The sequence below is a fragment of the Vanellus vanellus genome, assembly GCF_965231255.1.
Source record: "Vanellus vanellus genome assembly, chromosome: 2".
Taxonomy (NCBI): Eukaryota; Metazoa; Chordata; class Aves; order Charadriiformes; family Charadriidae; genus Vanellus; species Vanellus vanellus.
The window spans coordinates 104,006,477-104,019,772 of record NC_138906.1 but is presented as its reverse complement, the minus strand read 5'-3'; the positions used below and the strand labels follow the sequence as shown (position 1 = coordinate 104,019,772).

Sequence of the window (13,296 nt, the reverse complement as noted above, 5' to 3'; positions counted from 1 at the left end):
GCAGTTTCTTAGAATTGGCCAACTTCTTTTGATGACTTGTAACAGGTTTTTCCAGTATCCCGGCTCCTATAGCAGCACCTATTTGGAAGGGACCTCACTTTCCATGGGCATAAGAAGCACACTCACCTTTTGAGGAACTGAAACAGGCATTTACCACAGCCTGCCTCACAGTCCTGCCCAGGTCCTGGTTAGCATATTATTGTGGAAGGAGATGCTTCTCTGTCATAGAGGCCATACTTTCCTAGAAGCTCGCCCAAAGCAGGACCCAGGACCCTATGTCTATTTCTCTAGGCAGCTCACTCACACTGAGAGGAATTATGATGTCTGGGACAAGCAGCACCTGAAAATCAAAGCTGCCTCTCAGGAGTGGTAGCACGTTCTTGAGGTAGCGGAAGAACCAACAGTGGTGCTGACCTACCACCAGAACCTGGAATACAATTGAAGGATGTGTTGCTTCTCTCCTCACCTTGCCTGCCAGGCTTCTCTCTCTCCACACTTTGTTTACTGTCCATTTGTCACTAACTTTGGTTTCCAACCCAAAAGTCTGCCAGCCACACCAGTTACCTCACATGTACCTGCACCAAGTGACTGCCAGAGCAGGGGGTTTGTTGGATTGTGCATGTTATTGGAAACCAAACAGAACAATCAACTAATAAAGATGCACTAAAAGAGAGGTAGATAAAAAACTCAGATATTCCTTGCCCAAAACCAGGTATCACGCTTGAAAACAAAGTGACACACTTTGAAAACTGTCACATTTGCGGTCACCACATTAGGAGAAAACCATCCCCCATCTAAGCTATTCAGAAAAGTTATACCTTAGTTATTACTGAACCAGGCAAAATAAAACATCTTCATTGCCTGCTCCAGATTAGCACCTTTCTTAAAAGTGTGCTGTCATTTAGAATGAAACCTTAAATAAACGGGGTATCATTTAAGTCTCTACAAACCAGAAACTCTCAAAGTAAAATTACATCCTTAAGCACTGCAGATATCTGCATAGACATAGAATTTCAGCACTAACATCTTTGCCTGAGGTAGTCCGATGACCTTGGTTTTATTTTAGTCTCAGCTTCCTCCTGCTCACACACCTGTACACCTGTTTATAACACCCAGTGTGACTACATGATGCAATTTAAGAGAAGTACAGTAAAAGGTCAATAATTTTAAAACCATACCATTCATATCCCTAACAGTGTTATTTTTTTAAACATGCAGTTAGTTGGGCCGTGCAATTATCTCCATACTTCAGCCAAGATAGCTCTTTCACTTAAAAATTACTGATTAAATACATAAAACTAAAGCTGTCCTTATCTGTACAAATCCACGTTTTGTACATTGAATCAGCCATACTGTACAGTATTAAAGCAAATCGTGCAATAATTTCCTAGTAAATTACTGACGTTTAACTATGCATTTTTCCAAGGCACAGTACACAAAAGAACTCCTGCAATGGCGATCAGCCTACCACATGAAAATTTTAACCTTCTGAGATAGTGGGACATGTTTTACTCATTCTTTGTGTTAAGTGACATAAGGCAGCACAAGAAGTATTAACAAGTAAATTCAGACATCCTGGGCTCTCCATCATAGTCACAATGAATACTGGTCCCCTATAAAAATGAGAGATACAAAGCTGTAAAATATAATATAGGGATATAATTTTATTGTGTTAATCTGCATATGTATTGGTACAGCTGTTCTGTGAATGCTTCTGAGGAAAATTTTTCCATAACTCTGACTCTCCCAGCTGCTCCCATTGTGTCCTTTAAGAGAGGATCTCTCACAATTTTTTCCATGGCCTCAGAGAATTGTGTTGGCAGAGGATCACACAGAAATCCTGTAACATTATGCAAGATTGATTCTAAAGGGCCACCTGAATTAACTGCTATAACTGGACATCTCATATACATTGCCTCCAGAGGAACAATGCCAAAGTGTTCATTGCTTGGTGTATAAAGCACGCATACAGAGTTATTAAAAAGAGAGATTTTCTGTTCATCTGAGAACGATCTCAGAAAAGTGACTTGGTCATTAATACTAAGCTTGGCTGCAAGTCTCCTCAGCTCTTCATAGTGCTCCACATTTTCCAGAACTCGTTTATCGTAACCACCTGCCATGACCAGATGAACTTCATTCCACATATGAGAATCAAGTCTTCCTCGAAGCTCATGCAATGCTTCGAGAGCCAATGCTAGATTCTTCTTTCTCTCATACCTATTAATGGAAAGAAACAAAAACTTTTTCTTTTTGGGTATGAGGTCAGCTATGTCCGCAGGAACTACTGTTTCAAAGCTACTGGTATTGAGCGATGGGTAGAGGACATCTGGATTTATGTGAGATAAGGACTTAAACGTGTCCTTGAAAACACTGGCGGTGAACCTGCTGTTCACAACAATACAGTCTGCCATGCCAGTTGTGTACTCTTCCAGCCAGTCAAGCGGTAATCTGTAGATGCGCTTTAGGAGAGATTCTCGCTTGGTCAGGAGCTGATCAGGAAAGTGACAGTAAAACAAAACCTTCTTACGAGTTCTGGCCAGTCTAAGCACAGGAATGCAAGCAGACACCTAGTGCAACCAGGAGAGAAAGAGACAAGAGGAGACATTCATCACTTGTGTTAGTGCCACTGGTGCGTACACCTTATTTCAAAGCCATGGCATGAAAGCTTGCCCTTTGCAAGCCAACCGCCTTCTCCCTCTCCCCTCCACAAGCGCATCAAGCTGCCCTCCCTCATCCAGGGCCTCCTGCTGCGGCTCTTGGTTCCCTCCCTCACCTCGGCCTGCCAGGCCGCCTAGACGACCCCCCCCCTCGGCCCCACCAAGCCGCGGGAGTTTCCCAGGCACCCCCTCCCTCCAAGGCTCAGCACCTGGGGAGAGCCAGGAGGGCAGCCCAAGCAGCGGCAGCACCTTCCTCTCTCCCAGCTGCCCCGGAGCCCGCCAGCACCCCCGCCTCCCCTCCGGCCTCCCCCCACCGCAGCATCGGGGCCGCAAATGGCAGCGGCGCCCCCTCCCCTCCCGCCGGGCACCTGGTCGCAGACGAAGGCGTCGGCCGGCTCGCCGCTGAGAAGCACGATGTACAGCGCCACGAAGGCCATGCGCAGGGCGGCGCACAGCGCCTGCCCGCGGCCCCACAGGCTGCGCGGCAGCCACCCGCCGGCCCGCCGCACCGACAGCCCCCGCGTCTCGGCGAAGCAGCGCTCCGCGTCGTAGTGCGCCGTCCAGATCTGCACCCGGCAACCCCGCGCCTGCAGCGCCAGCGCCGCGTCCACCACCAGCCGCTCCGCACCGCCCAGCCCCAGGTCCGGGTGCAGGAACAGCACGGACAGGCCCTCCTCCTCCCCGCCCGCCGCCGCCATAGCTGCTGTGGGGGCACCAGCGGCCACCCGCCCGCCGGCCACGTCCCGGACCGCACCGCGCATGCGCGGCCCGACGGCCACCGGAGGACACGTCAGCTTTCCTCCCGGGCCTTCGCCTTCGCCCCACCCGCCGGGCGGCCATGGCGCTGCCCGCTGCCTCGCCCCGCGCCTCCCCAGCTCGGCCGCCCCGGCCTGGCCGCTGGTGAGGGAGCGGGCGGACCCAGGCGTGGTGCGGAGGCAGCTCCCTCGGAAAGTCGGCCGCTGAGGGAGGCGGCCGTGGGGAAAAGGGGCCGGCGTTGCTCAGGCATCACCGCGGGCAGCCGCTAGACCCCGGGAGGCGCGGCGCGAGGCGGGGCGGGGTCTGCTGCGGACAGGGACGTGGCCGTAGCGGCCGTTCGGGAGCGTGAGGGCCGCGCCGACCCCCTGAGCCAGCGCTGTCGTCGCCATGGTGAGGTTCTGCCCTGGGCAGGAGGTGGCTGAGGCGCTGCCTCTCTCCTGGCTGCGCCCGCCGCCTCACACCCCTTCCTGGTTCTCTTCTCTCTCCGCAGCCCGGGCCCAACCCCAGCGCCACCAGCGTCGGTTCCTCCGGCCGCTCCCCCAGCAAGGCCGTGGCTCCCCGCGCGGCGGGCTCCACTGTCCGGCAGAGGTAAATGCGGGCAGGGCGCTTGCGGGTCTGTCTTGTCAGCTCTCGGTGCACCCGGCTGTAGCCCCAGGCGGTGTTGTGTCCGGCCGTCGTGCCCTCCGCTTGCCTGGCTGCCCAGGCTGATCGGAGCGTCTCGCTTCTGCAGAGTCTCTTGGGGTGGTTAGTGCTAGGAGCTGGCAGACTGCTAATGCGTTTGGGTCGTTCTTTCATTCCGTTTATCCCCTAAAGGAAGAATGCCAGCTGTGGGACGAGAAGCGCGGGCCGTGCCACTTCCACGGGCACTGGTGGGATGTGGCGGTTCTACACTGAGGACTCTCCAGGGCTCAAAGTGTAAGTTGGATATATGGGTGGTGGCAGGCATGGGGCTATACATACACCTATTTACGTAATCTTTAAGTCCTTGAATTGGGAGATCAATGTTCTGGTCTGTGTGGGAAGACATGCTGAATTGATGGCTGCTTGGGTGGATTTGGGATGAAATATTTTATTTGATCTGTAAACTGGAGAGGTAGTTGTTGAAGTTACAGTGGCTTAAAAAAGGTAGGTACAAGTTATATTTTGTAATTGCCTAGACTTACCTTAAGTGGTCTTTGAAGACTGCAAGCAGTCCCGTTGAAGTTGGGAAAGATTACTTGTCACAGTGAATTTAGGCACCTGCATGCATGTTTTTGTTAATTAAGCTTTTGCTTTTTCTTTGTTAATAGATATGTTGTGATCCTGCGCCTCTCCCCCTTGAAAACATAATCTAACTGATATTCCACATGCTTGCAGAATCTCAGGTGTTTTTGTTAAAAAGCTGAAGATAAATTGTTTTAGTGAAGCTTGCCAAGTGAATAGCACTCTGATACCTTCTATATCTCTGTTTTTACACGGTGAATATTCCAGATTGTAGTCAAATATCTGGTGGTAGTGTGCCTTGAGCTGTAAAGAGAGCCTAAGTTTTTACTTTTTGGCCAGTTTCAGTCATTCAGATCCGTTTCCCAAACAAGTTTTGCAGCCTAATACTTGGGTAGCAAAGGCAGAAGGTGTATTTCAGCTGATGGGTGCGTGCTAAGTCATACCCTGAGTGGGAGTTTGTGCTTCTTGTAGAGTTATACTTCATGGCCTCTTGTTCTTACTGGGTTGAAGAGACTCAAGACACTCAGGGATGTCCTTATTGCTTCTTTTTTTTAGGGTCCATTACCATTTTGTTTTGGAGCCCTTTAGGAGGGCTGCTGATGGCTGCACAAACAAAACATTTGGGGGAGAGCTTGTGATAGCCTAGTTAGTGATTGTTCCATGAGTAATCCTTCCTCTGAAGTTGTCTTAGGTGTTTTCATTTTCATATGTGCTTCACATTTTAAAAAACAAAAACTGTATGGCAAACCATCAAAGTGGTGGTGTTCTGCTACTGCAGGTCTTGCTTTCTCCATTCTGAATCCAAAGAGGAGACAAGGTAAAGAAAAGAAAAAGACAATGAGCAACAATAGTGTTCTAGAGCAAACCTGTGCAGATAGGCAAGGCAACTATTTTCTGTGTTGTTTGGTCTACTAAAGCTCAATTAAAAAAAAAAACAAAACTGAGAAAAAACAGAGATGTTCTACTGTTAGATGGATTTTTTTTTTTTCCCAGTAGACTTGTGATACAAGATGTCAAAGCAGCTTTATCAATTTCAGTAAGTTTCCTTGTGAATCCTTTGGTTTCACTTTTGGTGTTGAATGGCCATTGAATTGTTCTAATCTTCAATACAAGCAGGTCAATAGATTTTTTTTCCCTTCTATTTATGTTGCAACACAGTGGTTCCTAATTTTAAGGTTTTGGAGCTCTGGGAGTGGGGTTTTTTTTGCAAGTTAACATGGGTAGTTGTATGGTCTGGCTTTTAATGGAAGAAACAAGTCTGTAAAAGCGAGTTGGTTTTACAAATCACCTGCATGCGAGATGTAACGTTTTCTGAACCGTGGTTTGGGAGGAACTTTCTTGCTTAGCTTTCCATGTATTTTTCTACATATGTTTTTTCCACAGCAACTAATTGTTATGATCTTCAGTAGGCTTAAAAATGAAAATGGGTTATAGGGCATTGTGGTTACCTCAGTAAAGTGCGTCAGCCAAAGTTGTTTCTGAAAATAGTTGTGATCGCTACTGCATAAACCAATGTAAAAGCTTAGCCTTAGGTGGGCTTTTTTTGGTGTGTTTTCTTTTCTCATTTTGTTTAAAATATGAGCTCTTACATTTACTATGAAAAAATACATAAAACCGCTTGAGAACAGGTTATTTCATGCCAGCTACGATCAGAATTCCACTCTAGATCAAAAATTTTATATTGTGCATAATTATACCTCTGATACTTCAGGTATTTAGTATCTGTACTCAACATCAGAAATAATAAATATGTTGAATAAGCAAGCTTGATTCACTTCAGGGAAGTACATTTAACTGTAGTACAGGATGCTACAAAATATCTATGCCTTTAAAAACAATATTAGCAAAAGAGCACTGTGGGGGATCTGTTTAAGAGTGGGATATGATATTTTTCTCTGTAAAACTCAGATCGAGCATCGCATACTTTGAAAAGAAGGGTAAATCCAAATTTGTTGCTCTTTCTATGGCACCTGTGGTTCTTGTATTTTGTCCTGAACTTGTTTGCTTAAAGACCTATAGGTGGTGTTTCCTGTGGAGTCATGATAGACGATCAAATTGGGCTTGTGTTATAGTATGCAGCCTTATAAAGACATTCTGAGAATGCACCGTACCAAATCGTTAGAGGTGTGGTGCTTGAATTGATTTTCTTACTTATTTATTTAAATGGCATGGTGGGTTGAGAAGATTCAAGTGTGTGGAGGAGAATTGCAGGGTTTCAGCAGGTTTTCTTTGGGACCGGAGGAAATGAGACACACGTATTAGTACTGGAAAGCTGATTATTCTGTAGGGGGAGCAATGTCACCTGCATGTTTAAAAATAAGCTAAATGGACAAACAATCACCCCTGTTTATTTCCCTGTTGCGGTTAATGGTGCTCCTCTATTCATGTGTGTCTTTGGCAAAGAGTAGCTTTATTCCTACTACTAAAGGCTCAAATGAATTAAATAGTAATTCAGATAAAGTGTAAGGACTTTGTGCACCTGATATCATTTATCATTATGATTTATATTATGTAGGACATAAACTTCAAATATGTGTAAAACACTGGGGATTGAGAAGGGCATTCTGTTGCTTTGTGAAACATATCCCTTAATAGGGGTTGTTTAGGTAGTCGCTGTGTGTGTGGACTTTTTTTTTATTTTGCATGTTTTGTCATTGGTTTATTTGCGAAATGCTTTATGTCTGTGTTCAGTGTTCTCCCTACCCAAGCAAGTCTAAATATGATAGATAACAAATGACTTTTAAAATTCAATGTAAGATTACAGTTATAGGCATTTGAAGTATATGGACCATGATCTTGTAGAAAAATATGTTAGTAAATTATTTCAATCCATTCTCAGTTTCTTTTTTACTTTGTATCCAAGTAACATTTACCTGCTTATGAATGGTAACCTGGGGGGTAGTCCAGGCTGGAAAACAGAATTCACGGTGTTTCTCCCAATAGCAGGTTGAAAATCAGAAATGGGATTGTATGAAGTGAGTGGTATGAAGCAGTGTTTAGTGTGTGTAGTTGTGTAATAGTGTGTGTAATTGTTGTGTCTCAGAACAGTGTGAAACAGCTGATTTAGCCTCTCAATGTGCACCCTAATATTAAACTGTTTTTTTTAAAAAACATCACTAAGCAATTTCTAAACAATGTTTAAAAGTGGGAAGGAAAATAGTGAAGAAATTTGTTGATTTATGCATTTTAGGTAATGATTTAATGGTGGAGTTAACTTTGATATTCTGTGTATCTTCTTGAAGAGAAGTCCCCGTCTCTCACCCACTGCTGCCATTGTTTTCAAATGAAATAAAACCTCTGAAAAAACAGCTAATGCAAATTTTATGCCAAAATTTTACTAGCCGCTAGAGGACTCTGTTGGTTTTTGTATCTGACTACATCTCTGCTCAGATGGTTATCTGAGTAGTAAATGCAGATGATAATTTTCCAGAGATTGTTTTCACAATGATTAATAATAATGAACCATTAATTACTTTTTATATAAGTGTGATTTTTTTTTTTTAAATTATATTGTGATTTATAGTTATGTAACATTTAGGGTATGTAAAACTATCTTTAAAAACATAGGAGCAGTAGCAGTTTTTGGTAGAGATAGCTATCTCATTTTTGTGTACTTTAAGGTATTTCTTTGGGAATGGAATAAGTTTTCTTGTACAATTGCTTATGAACTGATGAGTTCACTTGGCTGATAATGACTTGCCTTTGGACAAAGCAGACTTTTTTATGTTAATGCATTTTTTCTTTATTTTTAGTGGGCCTGTTCCAGTTTTGGTCATGAGCCTTCTTTTTATTGCTTCTGTGTTTATGCTGCACATCTGGGGTAAATACACTCGTTCATAGACTCAGCTGCCAACTTAAAGCATACATCTTGGACCAAAAATGTGGTGGAACCTGGTTGTTCTTGGAGAGAAACTGGGGGAGCTTCCTATCACCTGTTGAAGTCCTGTCAACTTTGGCTCTAATACCGAATTAATGTCTCAGTTTGCTATTTGGGCAGGTTTAAAGTCTGTCATGGGTCATTTTATATTTGTATCTGTACGCTTAGAATACAGGTATTGCAATAAAAGTTGTATATGGAAATAGAAACAGTCTTAACTGTATTTTTTTCCTCCTGTTCTAACTTACCACAACTGAAGCATTGTACTTGTGATTTTCATATTCCATATTTCTGAGTAAATGCCATCTGACAGTTCAAACCAGATTCTTCTATACTGTACATTGCTATGTAATTTTATACCCAAAGATCTTTTCTTGTAAATGGGAGAGACAAAAAGAGGTGCACAAACATGCAAAGGTAACAAACATGTTTGTTGAAATAAAACTGAGGTACACTAGCTGGGCTGATCATGTTTTGTTAACTCCAGAAAAATAGCTGGATTTATTTCATTTATTTCCTAAATGCAAGTTAAACTTTACTCAGTGCTCATTATACTTAAAAGTATATAAGTATGCTTGTTTTTCACTTGAGGAACAACATGAACTGGTACCTAATGGATTTTTCTGTCAAAGACATGTTTCTTCTGCAGGTCCAGACTCTTTCAAGGAGGCTTAGGGAGGAAAATGGAATGGAAGGACTGGAAAAGTAATGGCTGCATTTTAAATAACAGGACACGCAAACAGGCTGAGTGAGATACAGCTAAGTGGCTCTTCATATAAGCACTCCAGTTTCCTTCTGGGAGGTGTTCTTTATTTTCCTTTTTAACAATCAGAGAGCTCTGCCTTCCCTTTTTAAAGGTACATACATATTGCTCCATTAGTGTTTCAGACATCTGCTGATGCTGTTTCAAGATTCAGATAACCAAATGGGGCTTTCCATGCAGTTGGATATAATTATTTAGGCTGCTGTTCATGTTATGATTCCTGTTTGAATATCAGCTTGTAATGGTAAAACAATATTCTTGGTTATGCAGCCTCGATACAAGTGTTGACTGCTGACGTGTAGAAGCAGCCTCTCTTACACACCACCTTCCTTTAAAGCAATTCTTAAAGTAGCATTACTTCTGAAAAGAAGAATCTGTTCGGAACAAAAACTAGAATAAGGAATGTGGTCTCAGGGCTATAATAGGATAATTGCTTTGAGCTGTGCTTATGCCGTAATACCTAGTGTAAATATAGAGGGAAAGATGGAAGACTTGGAGCAGAAACTGAATATTGTCTTACAAAATTTAATGGTAGGAGGGTTATGGTTTCAGAGGATTGAAAGTTGAGGGGCAGGGAATTCTGGTGACTCAAAGGCAGTGGGGTAGCATAATACACTAAAGCAGTGGAAACTGAGCCAAATAAATCATGTATCAAAGGGTAAAGGATCCACAAATCACTTACTGCTATGTATATGGAAGGGAAGTAAAAACAGTAGAGAAAATAAAACAGACAGGGGCATGAGCTCACCTCTTCAAAAGGCAGAGGTAAGGATCTCTTATTTAAATGCTTTGACTAGAAAGAAAATAAAATCTGTACAGATTTTTTCCCCTATATGCTTCGCTATTCAGTGGTGTCCTGTTGGTTACATCCATGCCAACCTTTCTTGTAGTGTGCACATAGCATGTGAACTTCCATCTTTTGCCGTCATGTCACGATAAATACTGTGCCACTGGTAATAGCTCATAATGTTTCTCATTCTTGAAGGGACCAGTGGGAAGGGCAGTTGTTCAAGTTCTGTCCCATACACACATAGCTCTTTTGCAGCAGAAGGGCTTTTTTTGATTTTATCACATCAGTCTCTGAATTTATCCTCCAAGAAGAAACTGTCAGCTCTTTCCAATGTCTCATCTACCTCCAGCTGTTTCTTAAGCTCTCTGAGTCTATCAGACGTAAGCTACTGTAAGATCTCTTCAGTACTGTTCACAGAAAGTTACAATGCCTTTATGACAGGTGTATATATCTGTATAGATACATGCATGCATGTGTATATGGTCGCTTTATTGGTTTAGAAATGCAAAAGGATGTGTCTCTGAAAATGTAAGATGGTACGCCCTTATTACCCTGTACCGTGGCAGCAGTGCAAAGAAGCAAACAGAACAGCTTGTGTTCTCTTCCTCAGCTGTATTGGCTAGAGATGAGTGGATGCTATACTGAGGTCATGTGGTGAGGGCTAAATGATTTTATAAATATATTAATAGATTCTGTGAGGGACTTGCTAGAAAAAAATTATTTTTTTTTTGTCTGGAAAAAGAGATGTGTCTTGTTTTTTTTCAAAGGCTGGCTTGTTATATACTTCCAGCTTTGATAATAAGGCTGTGTTTTACATTATATTAGCTGTTTATATAAATGTGTTTCATAGAAGGCTATATTTTGTAGACTTGGTATTGTTAGTAATACATTAAGAGTATTTATTATTCTTAACTTGGGATGTGAGCTGTAAGAAGGGACTGTCTGCCTTTTGGCTTATTTTTATTGAGGGGAAAATTGTATAACATTTGTGATTTCTGCTTTGATTTCAGAAGCTGGTGAAAAGAAAGGCAGGGAAAGCAAGAGCAGGTGTGAAGTGACTGAGTACACCTCATCCCTGACATGTGTTGTGACCTTTTTCTTTTCTTCCTCCTGTACTCTGGTTGTCTCTTTTTCTTTGGAGACTGCCAATTACACTCAATTGTGCCATGGAGTAAGATAATGCCCCGATGCAGAGATGAGGCAGGTAGCAACAATAGTGAACAGAACAGACCCATTTTACTTACAACGAAATCCAAGTTCAGTTGTGGATTACCAGAGATTTGACACCTTTATCTCATGTTCAGCTGCAGGCTGCAAATAGTTTTTCTTGTTTCTTATTTTGAAGGATTTTTCTCACAGCTGCCTTCCAGAATAGGGTGTGCGAATTTTTGACCAACCAGAAGTGGAGGAATTCATTGAAGTTACGCTATTGTTTCATAAAACAGAACTAAGCAAAACTTTTTGTGCACTGCCTCCTCCAAAGAGCAGTTTGTCTTAATATTAACACAATGAAATTCTACCTTGTTTAGTATGGTGTGTGGTTTTTTTTTTTTTTTTAGTTCAAGCATTTATCACTGAGTAAATATACTGCCCCGCTTTCCTCCTCTGGTACTACAGAGAGATATCAAATACATTTACAAATGCTCCAGAGGTAAGACTATCTCAGCGAAATGCTTCAAAATAAAATTAGAACTAAATTTACAGTCAGTATGCTCCAGTTCCAGAGGGACTGCATCCCCAACATCTATTAATTATCAAACACCATTTTGTGAGACCTTCCTCCAAGTCCTTTAGCTACTGTTCTGTTTGTTGGATTTTTTTTTTCTGGTAAGGTAATATGAAAAGAACCTAAAGCAATGTTGCCTTACATTTCCAAGATTGGCTGGTAAGTAATATTACTCCTTTCTTAGGTAAAGAAAGAGTACATGAGGAAGAATACTTACATACAATTAGAGTATGGTGTATGTTGTAATCGGTGGAGGAGAGCCTCACCTCAGGAAGAGATCTGTGAGGGGAAAAAACATAAGAGCGTGATACAAATTGCTGAGAAGTTTGCGAAGGACCAAACTAATGTAATTGAGTGTGAATCTGAACCTGGTGCAGTTGTGGGGCTTGGTAGCCCTAGCTTTCTAATTTTGTTCCATTGTTGTTTCCGTGCTCCTTGCTGAAAAGCTTTCGTCGCCTTTTTTGGCATTTGGACACGATTAAACAAACAAACAAACAAAAACTTTACAGAAGGTTGAAAACTCACACACAGAGGAACTAACAGTGGCAGATAGTAGAATTAGAGCCTTTGTCTCCTCTGTTGCAGGTGGAATTAAATAATACTAATCTCCCTGCTGTCTGCATGCAAAATTACCTAATGATAGAATTGCCTTCACTGAATGAAAGAGTTTGTGGAGTGAGATTATCTCCGTTTCTGAACAGAGAAAGAATGTCACAACACCTGTGGGAAGAAGAAAAATGTTTTTGCTAGTTCTGCTTCCAAGAATATTCTCCACCTCCAAGCTGAAATTATTTCTAACCACTTTCTGCCCCATGGCAAACTCAATATAAGAGCATCAGATAGGGCCTCTTCTCTTTGACCACAGCATAAAGATTGATCACTCTGAGGGGAAAATTTGTCAGTAAATGACTTCTTGCAGCAAACCTTGTATCTCAGTTGTTTAGGCTGTTGTGGTTATAGCAGTGTTGCTTCTCTGAAAAAGCTTCTATGTTCTGCAGAAAGCACGAAGGTCTTTTATTTGTCCTGGTGTCCAAGCAAGGTAGCTCACCTGCAGGTTCCTCATATTTAAGGAACGCCATTACTTCATCCAGTGATAGCCCTTTCTCTCCACTATTTCCTGGCTTTTCTTGAGGGTGGGTAACTTGATGAACTCCTCTCTGTGTGAAGGATGCAGAAATCCCGCCTCTGTAAGGTGAGATTTAACTTCAGATTAGCTAACTCTAGATTTCCACAATGTAGCTGCTAATAGTTGTGCGCTTTTTGTAGTCACTGGTTGCAAACCTGCGTTTCTAGGGTGTAGTTCTGCTAACCTGTTTTAGTGTCAGGTGAAAAGGTGCTGTGCAGGTACCTGTTGCTCCAGGCAGTTGAAGAACTGTGAACCGCAACTCAGAGTAGTTGGAGCACTTGTCGACATTGTAGGTGCCAGATTGAGATGAAATCCAACCCTGCGTCCCAGCTGCTGCTCCCAGAGTTACTAATTTTTAACTTCGTTTTGGTGATGAAATAATCTGAGAGTGTACAGTG

The 13,296-nt window shown here is 42.7% G+C and overlaps 2 protein-coding genes across 2 annotated transcripts; one reads left to right on the top strand and one right to left on the bottom strand.

Annotated features, from left to right (window-relative positions):
* Positions 1–1,644: 1,644 nt before the first annotated feature.
* ALG2 (ALG2 alpha-1,3/1,6-mannosyltransferase) lies at positions 1,645–3,355 on the bottom strand (the record flags this gene model as incomplete). Its single annotated transcript, XM_082498989.1, has 2 exons — positions 1,645–2,567; positions 3,026–3,355. 2 exons carry the CDS (start codon positions 3,353–3,355, stop codon positions 1,665–1,667), a joined length of 1,233 nt encoding a protein of 410 aa, XP_082355115.1. The 3' UTR covers positions 1,645–1,664.
* A 336-nt stretch (positions 3,356–3,691) lies between these two features.
* On the top strand, positions 3,692–8,702 carry SEC61B (SEC61 translocon subunit beta). The gene is made up of 4 exons (XM_082479149.1): positions 3,692–3,803; positions 3,904–4,001; positions 4,227–4,328; positions 8,369–8,702. The coding sequence occupies exons 1-4, from the start codon at positions 3,801–3,803 to the stop codon at positions 8,454–8,456; spliced, it is 291 nt and encodes a 96-aa protein (XP_082335275.1). The 5' UTR covers positions 3,692–3,800; the 3' UTR covers positions 8,457–8,702.
* Positions 8,703–13,296: the final 4,594 nt, after the last annotated feature.